Genomic DNA, 13364 nt, shown 5'->3' with positions numbered 1-13364 from the left:
CATAATATTCTATCTGAATAGTATATTAATCTTCTGACAGGTAGGGCTCCTACATATGTACATGTGCCATAGGATAGAGAGGATCCCAGTGACATTCACTTTCAGAGCACACATGGTAATCCTGCTACAAACTCAGCTCTGTCCTGATGAACACTGACTTCCACCTGGAGCTTGAAACATATAGATATATACATAAAACTCTCACTGAAATGAGTGCACTGAAGACTTATATAATGAAAAAGGCCTTTTCATACAGAAAATGTGAAGTATTTTTCCATTATCATTTGATAGCTGCCTATGAATGGAATTCTGCTTGCTATGTCTTGAATAGGTGGTGCACGATGGTTAGATTTCTGAAAATGCTCTAACCTTCTTCAAAGCTGCTAAACATTAAAAAAGGGAAAATATTTATCCTTCCTGAGATAATTTTCTCAATATCTCCTAAAATTGTAGTAAGAGTATAAAATGCAAACACTTATTTGGCAGCTGCTTGAGGAAAAGATAGTTGTGTTACAGAAGGGCTAAAAGGGCTACACAGTCCTCTTCATGTCTCCACACTTTGTTATGGATTTACTGAAATCTCACAAATTCAGAGAGAAATCGATCAAGTGTTACCCTGGAATGTAACATAGGCAATACTTATGACACTGGCAGTACTTCAGCCACATCATCCTGCGATGCAGTTTCAATAGCCCATTGTCAGAATTGCAACTCACCTTCTGCATCTTCTGGCCTTGTAAGATCAATGACACCAGGACCAATTTTTCCATCTTCATTGGGTTTCCCTGTTAACTGTGGGCCTAAATTTTCAAACCTTGTTCTTTCCTGAAAAAGAACAGAAGGACTATTAATGCTCCATATAGGAAAGTTCTCACTATATGCCAGTGCATATGGATATGCATTGATACATGCCTTATTTTTTAAATCTGAACAAATAATGAATGCAATCTAATTAGAATTTTAGCTCAGGGACAATTTTTTTCTTTTTTATTTTTTTTTTTTTACAGATTCTGAATGTTTGCATTTATGAAAATCAGTTTTAAATGTGAAACATATACAGAAACTTTGAGATTATTTTGATCTGCAGTGCCATAATGCATAAACGATCGTACATGCAAATACAAAACACTCTTGGCAGCACACAGTGCTGATCGATGCTGCTCACTTTGCCTTTTCACTTATTTTCCAACTTAAACTGAAAAAGACAATCGACATTTGGGAAACATGAAAATTCAGAAGCTGAAAGAAGAGTTTGTATTAAAATGCACTGGTATTTTAATGAAAAAAAAAAAAAAAAACCACTTTTTCCCCACTCTGAGATTTAAGTTTGCATTCATACCTCTGTGAAAACGCAAGTCTGGATTTTATGCAGAGATTTTCAAGGACAAATATTTGAAATAAGGAATAATAGAGGACAGAACCAATATTATTTTGTCTAGAAATTTAAGTTGTAACTCAGTGAATAGGGAACTTAAGACATAAAAGGAAAAAAGAAAACAAGGAAAACAAATGCCTACTTCCAGAAAAAAAAGAAATCTTTTGAGAGCTGAAGACCTCCACAGGAAACCTGGAACCAGAAAGTGGAAACTGAAAGGTATTTTATGCGTGAACCCAGTTCCTCACTCACTCCTGGACAAGGGCACTCTAAAGGCAGTGTAATATTGTCTCTCAATAGTGGTCTCTGTAGTGCTGTGTATCAGTGGCAGAGTGTTCAATGGTTATCATTAATTTAGCATTCTCATTTGAAGGAACATAGCATGTTTTCCCTCTTGCCTTGTTGTTACCTCTTCAGATTAAACTTGGCATTATGTTGTACTTGTGAATGAATGAGACCTTGTTGTTCATTACTATGAAACAATATTAAATGTCATGTCAGCTTGAATTTAGAGACTTGAAATATCAGCTTTCAGCTCCATGAACAGTTTCTCCATGTTATACTTAATGCATTATGCAGGAGTAGAGTGCTGACTGCTGTTCAGTCTATTGTTCAATGACCTATTTCTGTGCTGTGCCTACTAGACACGAGGAGAAAACATTGGGAGAGTCTCTCCCAAAAGATGGTAGAAACTTGGAAATGTTCTTCAGGACAAAACATGGCCTTGACTCCTCATTTGCTCCACCTCCAACTACTCCTGCTTTCCAATATTATTATTTTTCTATTGTCGTTGTGTTTCAGCCACAAAACCCCATCAGGAAAAGGGAGGAATGTTCTGATTCCTCATGCTTTCGGTTCCTTCAGCCATGGATTTTTAAAAATTATTCTTTGTTTAATTTGCAGAGGAAAAGAAAGCTCAGTCTGACACTGGATTTGTCACAACATGCAGCTGAGGCATTTCAGGTACTAAATGCATTTCTAAAAGTTCCTCAGAAGCTCCCAGTTGTCAGACAAAGTAACTCTGCATTTTGTATTTGGTTAATTACTTCACTTGTTTTCTTCTGTAAAATCCATGGTTGAAGAAGGAGCTTGTATACACAAAGGACCTCAAGAGAAGAGAAAGACTTACAAATAAAATTTGACTGTAGAAAGGCACTACAATACTAGAGGCGCAATATTTTGCTGAAAAATGTTGTGCAATGTAACAATACACCTGAATCATCAGGATGGATCTGTCTTGTAGAGAGAATGAAAAATAAGTTTATCAAAGACACTGTTCCATTGCAAAGGGCTGATTTGCAGTTGAGAAAAAAACAAAGATCAGTGCTAAGAAAACAGCTTTTGGCACATTTATTTTCTCTTTCAAAATATTTGCACTAAAAGCTTTTTTTAAAAGGATGTTAATAAAGCACCTGCAGTATTCTTAGAAGAACAGCCTTTTAGTGTGTTTCAGAAAAAGGAGAAATACCTTTCTTCTATAAAAATCAAGAGATCCAGCTACATATCAATATGCACATTTGGAATATCTTTCTAGTCATTCATTCTCTTTGATTTTACCAGAAAATAGACTCTTAAAAAAAAAAAAAAAAAAAAAAGGAGAAAAAAAAGTTCTGCAAGAACATCAATATTTTGACATGGAAGGAGAAAAGGGAAAATTGTATGATAAGGTTCAGAATCACTTAAATGAAAGCACTTATGCCATAAAAATACCTGCTCTTGTCAAAAAAAGGAGCTGTATTTATAGTTATTTTATAACCCCCTCCTAATTCATAAGATGCTTTAACAAATATAGATATATTTAGGTCTTTGAAATGCCCTTTCAATTAATTCCTTTTCTTACTTTTTTACTGAAAATAATCATCATAGTGAGAGAAAAAATGGTCAATAATTGCATTGGGTTTACACAAATTCAGAGGACTTTAAAAAATAGGAAAATCTTCCTTGATGCTAAAAATGCTTTTATCTAGAAGATGCCTTTACAATTCCATGAAACACAACAAATTCATATGACATTTATTATAAGGGAAGAAACTTGTCCCACACTAGGCTCAAATCCTTTTCAGTGGGATTTGTCTTTGCCCCGTTCTTGAACTCATCCTAGAGAAAATAGACTGAAAATATTTTAAAAGTACATGTTTCCCCTAGTGTGACTGAGAGGAAGATTGATTCTATACTTCATATTCCTAGATTAGGGAAAAAAAAAAAAAAAAGACATCCCTTCATTAAAAATAAATGGTTATACATAGCTGCACAAACAAATATATTACCTACACATGCATTACATCTGCACATGTGTACATCAACTACTGGATCTATTGCTGCCTGCCTAACCTCCATTAGCAGAAAATTTTGGTGAGTTTGTTATAAAGTGCACTGCTATGGACAATGCAGGTGTTTTCTCCCCTGTGAAAAGCACTTTTGACCCCTATTTTTAACAGATTTTTTTTTCTTATTTTTGTGATGGTTATGGAACTTATATTGTAGAGTTACTTTAATTTTTTCCATTTAAATCTCAGCAAAAAAGTTTTAGGATATGACACAGACAACCCTTTCTCATGACAAGACCAACACAGTCAGTTGGAGTTTGCATTAGGAAACTGAAAGCACTTCCCAACACAAATCAGATCCTTTGTGCTTCTTTATACTTTGAACACGAAGTAAAAATAATGTTTTCTTCAAAATGAGAAAAAGAAAAGAAAAGAACCTTCTTAGCAGCCAAACCTTAATTTTCTATTCTGTGATATGATTAGGCACTTATTTATGCGTTGTCAGTCACAAACATGCAGAAAACGTAAAAGTTATTGAAAAAATTAAAGTCTGCTCAACTGTCTTGCAGGACTGTTGGTTCTCTAAGTGCTTTGAAATTATGATGTATGAGGTAGATGTTGCATATTAAATAAAGATATTTAAATTATAAAGCCCCCGTTAGTGAGAGCTGATGAATGTTAAATGTTATGAGCCACAAGGCTGTGGCATCCATCATATTCACATATTATCACAGTCAGTGATGGAGCAGCCCCAGTGATGACAGATAGACTGCTAGATAGTTATCCCTTATTTCCAGTGTCGCCAAGCAAGCCTTGCAACCCCTTGGGCATTATTTTTAGCTTTGCATTAAATTAGCAACTTTTCTGTCACGTTCTGCCAGAAAGTATCAATTCTTTCTTCACATGTGGAAGGTAAAAAGAATGATTCAGTGAAGCAGGGAGTAAAGCAAAAGGAAGCCTTAGCCCCTGCCTCTGAAAAGGCTGCAAACTTCAAATGACTAGAAACAAATATAAAATTGTGATCTTGTGAAAGAACAGCAATGAAACAGTAAGCACACAATAATGGCTTTTCTCTGCACTTAGATAAAAGCTGAATTTTTGATGTGCACAGTATATTTTCATAAAATTTTATATACTATGTTTTATACACTTATTGGCTATTCCATAATAATGTGTGTGCTAACAGTAAAATTGCTCTTAAATTTATGTGTGTTATTTATACGTTCCCACGTAACAATGCTTTTTGTTGTAAAAAATATTCTGTTTATTAATGTAACTTTACAACCACTGCATCCAGGATCCGTGGTAAATTAATGACATTTTTATTATTTTATAGTGTCATTAAATTTTTACTGATCACTCCATCAAACAGAAGCAATAAAGGCCATAATGCAAACTGGGACACTTAGATCAGGGGAGCAGGAAGGCATTCCATATAGTCTGAAGTAAACTGCTTGCCATAAATGATATTTATACCATCTTTAAGGATGTGAGAATACTTGGACAAGTTTGGCAAAACTGTTTCTGTAGTACTGTGGATTGTGTACTTAAATAACAGTTTACTTGCCAGTGAGACAATTTTTTTTTCAAACCATATGCGAGAAGATGACTGATTGCATCCATCTCTTGAAAAATAATATATGAAACGTAATAATACACTGGGCACCCCTCCCTTCTGGATTACCAAGACTGATCTGACTATACCCATGCCTCAAATTATTTCAACATGCTTGCTTTTTCCACATCTGAAATGTATGCTTAGCCTGAAATGGAAAATGGCATGCATGCTGATCGTTGTGTAAAAGATTTAAAATATATGTCTTTTTTTGCAAACAAATACTTTTATTGAAGTAGACGTGTTTGGACAATGATGTAATACCTTTATTTCAATAGTCTAGCATGGACGCAGTTACCCAACATCAATTTAAAGAGGCAGTTTCTAGAAATCGAATTAATATGGGTCATTCACAGAAGCCACAGAACATATGACTGAAGGGATATTATTTCTTCTGAGGACAGTGCTTTAGTAAGAATAACTACAAATAATTATCACCAGTTGTCTTTATGTATGAAATGTATTTCGACAAAATTATTCTATACTAAACGTTCTAGTAGCTTATTTGCTAACTGTGATCTATTCCCTTCATGTACCATGGACAGTAAACAACTAGCAAACAACTTAATGTATTCAAAACATGAAAAGGACATTTTCAGTAGAACACAGAGAAAATTATTCCCAGTTTGAACAAGGAGGAATTACAACTCCTTTTTCCCCTCCCTGGAAACTCAAGATACAAATACCCCAAGCTTTTCACCTTCTTCTTACTACTTTTTAACAGCTGGGACTGAAAAGTTAAATTACCCTCGACTTAAAATCTTTTGCAACGTCTTGGCACAGCAAGGATAATTACAAATTGACTTTCAGCCTTATCTCTGGATATTTTAGATATTACAGGTGGGAAGTTTAAACATTAACCTTATTACAACAATGTCAATCATCCCACTGGTGTGCAGGCATGCAACTTCTGGAATTCTCTGGATGGCAGAGGAGATAAACACAATAGTGGCACTATTGTTACAATTAAAAGCATGGCCCTTGGTTTTGCAGAACTGTGGTGAATGCCTAGGACTCATTTTCAATATCCTAGCACTGGGAGCTGCTCCAAAAAGCAGAAGAAATTAAATTAGCAAAGCAAGCAAACTTATTGTAGGAATGCTGTTATTTTAAGATATTACAAGATACGAGGTACAATCTTTTTCCAAGGATTTACAGGTTTTGGGACTGAAGGATATGCTGACACCTATGATGTTGACACAACCTGCCATTTCTTTATTTTTTTTTCTGTAAGTGAAACATCTGAATTCAATGATCTCAGGGACCAAAAGAGGCACAGTGAGTGATTTTTCACCCTGAAATACTGCTGCTTCCAGGTTTTGAAGGCCCCTATGCTCTCCATAAACTGTTCCAGTAATATCTTTGAATTCTGAACATACAGCATGGACCAGCATCCCTGCGACAGACTACAGATTTGTATCACACTGCAGTGCCTCAAACCAAACAGCTTGCTTGAAGAGATGTGGGGAGAGAGAAGCCACTAGGTCTCCTTTTAAATATATTCTTCCATCTTAAAGCATAACTGAAAAGTAAGAGGTTAAAAGCAGATAACAGGGAATTTAGAGTAAACTTTCTTTGCCTGCCTGGCAAGTCTCAGCTGGCTTCCGTGTGACTATCACAAGCAGAAAATACTCCAAAGTTGCTCAGAAACAGAATCTCACAGTGATTGTCACATTATGTGACTTCTTTTAAGAGCCAGGTTCTAGAGTCAAAATTGAGAATTGTAATTTCATCAAAATTTAAAGTGTCTAGAAAAAAATCTAGTCTAGAAACCAGTGGGCTAAAGCCACAAAAAAATATCCCCAGATAAATAAATACCAGTGCATATAGCCTACTTGTAAACACAGTCTTCAGCTAATTATTTTGAAAGCCTGGTTTTAAGGATCAGAATTCCAAGAGCTTCTTCTCAGCTAGTGTGAGCAGTAGCCCTCTTGATCTTGAGCACAAATAAGAAGGATTTAAATTAATTCTCTGATTATCAGGAGCATTCAGCAGATACTAAGATGTTTATAGACTTCAGTGCATGGGAGCCTGCTTTTAGTATGAAGTCTATCAATTCAAAACTATTTCTTAAAAGGGGACAAAAAAAAAACCTGATAGCAAATCTAAGAAAGCAAATCTCCACCTAAGGAGAGTATTGTGCCCTCCTGCACATGAAATATTGCCATCTCCATAACTATTGCCATGCTTGCAGGCACTCCTAAGCTATGGATCTGCCCTGGTTAGATTACTTTCAACAGGATTACTGTATTTACTGAGCTCCCTTAACCAAATGCTTTATGTCTTTGTTCATATGGTTTTAATATGGTTTTAACCAATTGCAAGGTTATTTATAAGTTTGCAACTCCCCAGTAGTTAGAGTTATGAAGCGTTCAGATTTAAGCATATCCAGTTGTGTGGTAACCCAACTACTGCTTTCATGCGGTTTCCAACTTTTTATTCATGTACGAAGGCATGGTGCATGGCAGTATCTGAGACCATTGTGATTAACTCTTTGTTTCAGCAGCAAACTCAGGCTGCAGCCTAGAGTAAAATTACATACAGACTAAAAGGTAAAGATTAAAAGGAAAACATCATACAAACTGTGAAATTCCACCACAGGCTGAGGAGAAATTAGTCCTTAAAAAACAAAGGGACAATCAATTAAATTAGCAGCTGGTAAATGAAAAGCAAACAAAAGGAGTTACTACTTTACACTTAGTATAATTCTCAATGAATGCTGTAGAAATGTGCCAGGGGTCAGAAAGAGTCCAAAGCTTGGTCTGTCACTTGTTTCTAAAAAAGCTGAATAATTTTATGACTGTTAATAACATTTGTAGTAACACATGCTAAGGTAATCAAATCTCATGTTCCAGAGTGTAAGCTGTTCAACTGTTGAGTCAAAGAGAAATTCCCTTGTCCTCTCTGCTGCTCCCTTCTCTCCTGATCAACTCCACAGATGATTAACTGGGAGCCTTCTAGGGAGAGAAGTTAATTTTCTCTTGTAATATCATTAAATTTAAGGAAGAGCTGGTAAATGATATAGATAAAATCTATAATCTACCTTATAATTAGAAGGAATCTGAACACAACCATTAAAAAAACCCCAACATTTTCTTCTAATTAAACACATACATGTGCATTTTTGAGAGACAGACAAAAATAAACACAAATTATGATTGACATCCACTTCTACTAGGAAATGGCAGGACTGTGGTTTGGTTTTTTTTTCTGTGCTGTAAAGTGACTAATGGAAGCAATTCAATAGCTACTCATGGACCTTTGGAATGTTCATTTAAATTTTTAACATTTGATTTACAAGAATAAAAGTGCAAGGATATGACAAAACAAAGGGGTTTTTCCTAAGCTAAATATTACAAAGGAAAAAATGTATATCTGTATTTAAGTTTAATTTAGCAGGTGGTTGGACCTTGTTGGCTATGGCCTCATTTTCATCAAGAATTTTAAAATGGAGCCATTCAAATGCTATAAAAATGAACAAAAATGTTTTTACGAAATTTGGACAATTTCATGATTCTGTACATATATCTGCATGTTTCCCAAAATTTTTATGCTTGTGACTAAATTTCATTGAAGGTATTCTCATGCATTAGAATCAGAAAAGAATTTGATTACTAGCTCAAAGCTGTGAATCTCCTTCTCTCTTAATCACCTAGTAATATATTCCAGGCTGAAAACCCAGTTTTACCAGGAAGCCACAGCAGTGAAACAACCAGCAAAAACTATTCTAGGTTCAGCACAACAATTTTTTTTGGAATGGAAAAAAAAAAGGGAGAAAAGAAGTCGCCAATTTCAAGTTCATTGTGGTTTTCTGCAAACCTCAACAGCACAAAGCTATTGCTTTCAGCTGCTATCCACTCAGGGAGTTGGGACAATAAAGGTGTTTTTTAAAGTCCAGAAAACACACATCCAGACAGACATGCACACATGCCACAGGTCAAAAATCTTCAGAAGCAATCTGATGTTCTTTTGTGAATAATATGCAAATTTAAGCACATATATATGGACATTTATAAGTTTAACTTTAAACCTATAAAAGCTAAGAGAAAGACAGATGTTGTTCTCATAAATACTTCCAGTCCATTGTTTCAACTGTTCCTTATGACAGGCACATGTCAGAGTTTTGGACACCTTCAGATAATGCTGGAAAAACTTTGATAAACTTCGACTACATAATGCAATAATCAATTATCAAATCTCAATCAGTGCAACTTTTCCTACTCGACATATGGCTAGTAGTTAGAAAACTATAAAAGTAAATATTTCAAATACTCTATTTACCAGTATTTTTTCAATTAAGGAACTAAACTTAGTTGCATTTTGTTACAGCAACCTTTGAACGTGAATAGTATTGTATATTCTAAGTGTAGGTTTGAGTATCTCCATTAGGGTAAGTCCTCCAGGGCTTTGGCAGTAGAGATGTCTAACCCCAGACATCACAAATGAGTCCCTGGTGGTACTCCCCCCTTTTGTTTATCTCTATAAACAACACAAGCCTCCAGACATGCCTGTTCCATCCCATGTTCAGGAAGACACCTGAAGCAGTTTAAATTGGAGATGCAAAAGACACTTGGGCTTAAATGTTCATATTCATATTTGGAATTAGAAATGCAATCAAGGCAGTTAGCAAAATCCCACCAAATGCTACTGTTTCAAGTATATGCCTTGCCTTTTGCTGGATGTAAATATATAATTGCATACCATGCATACAAAGATTAAGTAGGCTTTTTCTGTATTTATGAAGATGATTTTTTTGGTAGCATTTTAAGTACACTTTTTCAAGGTTGCATTTTATGATTGCTGCTTATATATTGCTCCGTTTATACTCAGGCCTCTTTTGTTATCTTCAGAGAGAAAAGGATCATATCACTAAGGTGTAAGCATGGGTGACAAAGGAACAATGATAATAACATCATTATGCAGTGTTTTTCCTCTTGTACCTCCATCACTGCCATGTTTTTTCTGTGATTATTTCAGCCTCAGGAAAAAGTGCTGCTTACTGTTTATGTCAAGAAGGCAAGATTACTGTTTGCATGATTACAATATCAAGTATGATGGACGTAATGCCTGTGATAATATAAATGTACCCCTCAACTACCTCCTGTCTTTAATCCTCATGCAACTGGGAAAAGAAAAAAAAAACGAAAAGAAAAAAAAAAAGAAAACAAAACAGTGAGTTGCAAATTCTTGCTGCCTCGTATAGGCCTTAATCTTGTAAGGTGCCAAATACTTTCACTCCAGTCCAACAGAAGCCTCAAGGACATGGATAATCAGTACTTAACTCCAGGGGAGTATATGAAGAACGGACTAAATGCACTTGGCTGAATCAGGGCCAAAGTGTGAAGTTCTTATATGTACACAGAATCGAGAAAAAGAATGAAACAGGTTTTTTTCCAGGCTGAAAAAGATGCTTTATCCTTCTTACTGATCATTCTTTTTTCTGCTTGAGACAGGTGGGTTGAAGATCTTCTGGTACAAAAAATTATTCTTGTTTAAGAATAAAACAATAGACAGCCAAGAGCACAGTTCTGTAAGGATCTATGTGAGCAGACAAGACCTTGCATTTGCAGTATCCTGGCTGACGTGAAAGAATAACTCTGCATCTGTGAAATTGCTATATTTACTGACTAATCTCCCTTACACAATCAGAACTAAGTTATTCAGCATTTATGTTTTTAAAACTTATACTCAAGGCAAAAGCAGCCCAAACCAGATTTATGAAGGCTATGAATTCACAGAGTCAGAGAATGGTTTGAGTTGGAAGGGACTATAAAGATTATCTATTTCTAGTTCTAACAGCCCTGCCACGGGCACTGGTATCTTCCATTAGACCAGTTTGCTCATTCACAAAACAAAAAAACCAAAAAAAAAAAAAAAAAAAAAAAAACAAACCAAAAAAAAAAAAAAAAAAAAAAACACAAAAAAACAAAAAGCAACTGATAAAGTAGGATAAAGTCTTTCTTTGGGATATCCCACATGCAAATGCAGGCAAATCTGTACTTCCTAGAAACTGGGAGAGATTTACATGTCTCATGAATCAAAATAATGACAGAGGACTTTAAAAGGATAACTGAAAGCTATGCATTTTTTTTTTCATGCAGTATCCAGGAACTCTTGCACCTAAATGCAAAGTTACTACCTTATGTATGGGTGGAAAAAATAACGTGTTTTTATTGCTGCAATATATAAAAAGAAAACTGCTAGTCTATAGCTAATGCCACTGGCACAAATCCATTCTCTAGCTTTTCATTAAAAGTAGAATGATTTTATAAACCTTCTTTTGTTTTTATTGTGAAAAATTTGCCTCAAGGTTCAAGATAAGATCTTGATTAAGTACTCTTCAGTTCCAGGCAACAATACAATTTCGAAAATGCTTTTATACCTTAACAACCAACGTTGAATGGGTGTTTCCAAAGTAGTGGTTTCATCCACAAATTAGCCACTTACATCCTACTTAAGACCTATTTTTGACCTTATCTTCAGTATAAGCATAAGCTGGGTCCTACTGCATCTCTCTGTATTTAAAATGCACTTTTTCTCTCTTTTCCCCTATCCTCATTCTCCCACTTTAGTTGACATATATGGAAAAGTTCATGCAATTCACTGAAGGAACATTCCATCCCCTCAGTGCAGTGGAAGATACTTTGCTGTTCTGTGGATAAATACAATCTTTAAGAGGGAATTTCCTGTCTCATACTTTCCTTACTCTTTTGTATACTTTATAACTGTGATCAAGTTTTATAGCTCTGTCTCACAGGAAAGAGAACGAACAATACTGTTCTGGGGAAGCAATCAGTATTTTGGAGCTTTTTACTATGATATATGTAGACAATTGCAATGCTTACCACTGCTCATTAGTAATACCCAAATAATTTAAAATGGAGGTTGTTAACTGAATCTTCAGGCACAGAGAGGGGAAATTATTATCTTCTGGTTACCCAGAAAGTCAATGATTAAACTGAGAGCTGAACCAAGGACTTCTGCACATTAGGCCAGTCCACTGGCTGTTATGCCACACTGCCCCTGCCATAAATCTGCTTGATGGATTTTTCAGTCATGGAACATTAAAGGCTCTGCTCTTTTCTAATGAATATGTTTAAAGAAAACAGTACAAACAAAAGCAAATGTAACAAATTATCTGAGACATCCTGCTTTAATATCACGTTTGGATAAAGGATTTCCTATTGGAGACCTATGGACTGTTATACAAACTGAAAAATGTTTTAGCCAGTACCACTAGCTGGCATACTGGTATCTATTTATGCCTGAAAACAGAGCATAATCAGTTTTAGGTGGTTAAGAACAATCTGAGCCAACTTTTATATTATGACCAAAACCTTGGCAGTGCAGCAGCAGTGGCAAGTAGCAGAAAATTGCTTGCAGTGTTATTTGCCAGATTACTTGAACTATTTACACTGGGATTTCAAGTATGAAGTATTAAAAGCTTAAGATTTGGAGAAGTCTTGGACTATATATTTTTGTTCCTAGCTACAACAAGATGCTCAGAGAAGCATTATGATACAGCATGACTGACTAAATGAAGCATTTTTTAAACCACCTGAAGCATTTAGGAGAAGTTCACTTTGAACTGTTCAGATTTTTTTTTAAATGAAGATTTGGAAAGCCAATTGATTTAGATTAAATTATCAACCTTTCACATCTACTTGTTTAAGATTCATGTTGACATTGTACTGAATACAGCCATATAGTTTGTATTCCAGATAAATTGATCTGACTACAAGCCTCACTCTTTAGTATGATCCTTACTCCAAGATAAATCAATATTTAATACCTCCTGCAACAGCCCCTGTAGGTAATTTGAAACCTTTTCTCCATCCCATTAAGTTACCTTTAAAAATTCTTTATACAAGGCTCTACAGATGACTTCTGAAAAACTAGCTTATGAAAAGCAGCCTGAAACTCATTAATTCAGTTGGAAAGGGTTTTTTAATCTTGCTGCATTGTGCTGATCTCTAAATCCATCTCTGTTTAGCTAATTCTCCTGCTCAGCTAATTTCAAGAATAAATAAATACTTCCTGAAAATCTATAACACAGGTTTTTAAATGTAAACAAAAATATCTTTGTACTGCTAGCTTTGTAGTACAA

At 35.2% G+C, this 13364-nt stretch overlaps 1 protein-coding gene across 19 annotated transcripts in view; it reads right to left on the bottom strand.

Moving 5' to 3' along the window:
• The window catches only part of SOX6 (SRY-box transcription factor 6), a 370313-nt gene that overhangs the window by 33114 nt on the left and 323835 nt on the right, over window positions 1–13364 (bottom strand). For all 19 annotated transcript variants that reach the window (XM_068194094.1, XM_068194092.1, XM_068194095.1 and 16 more), the window contains one exon: window positions 717–825. In XM_068194094.1, the coding sequence (XP_068050195.1) occupies window positions 717–825 (109 nt within the window). The remainder of the gene's footprint in view (window positions 1–716; window positions 826–13364) is intronic.

The sequence above is a fragment of the Anomalospiza imberbis genome, chromosome 6, assembly GCF_031753505.1.
Source record: "Anomalospiza imberbis isolate Cuckoo-Finch-1a 21T00152 chromosome 6, ASM3175350v1, whole genome shotgun sequence".
Classification (NCBI taxonomy): domain Eukaryota; kingdom Metazoa; phylum Chordata; class Aves; order Passeriformes; family Viduidae; genus Anomalospiza; species Anomalospiza imberbis.
The sequence above is the reverse complement of the archived record's forward strand: the minus strand, read 5'-3'. Positions and strand labels throughout refer to the sequence as shown.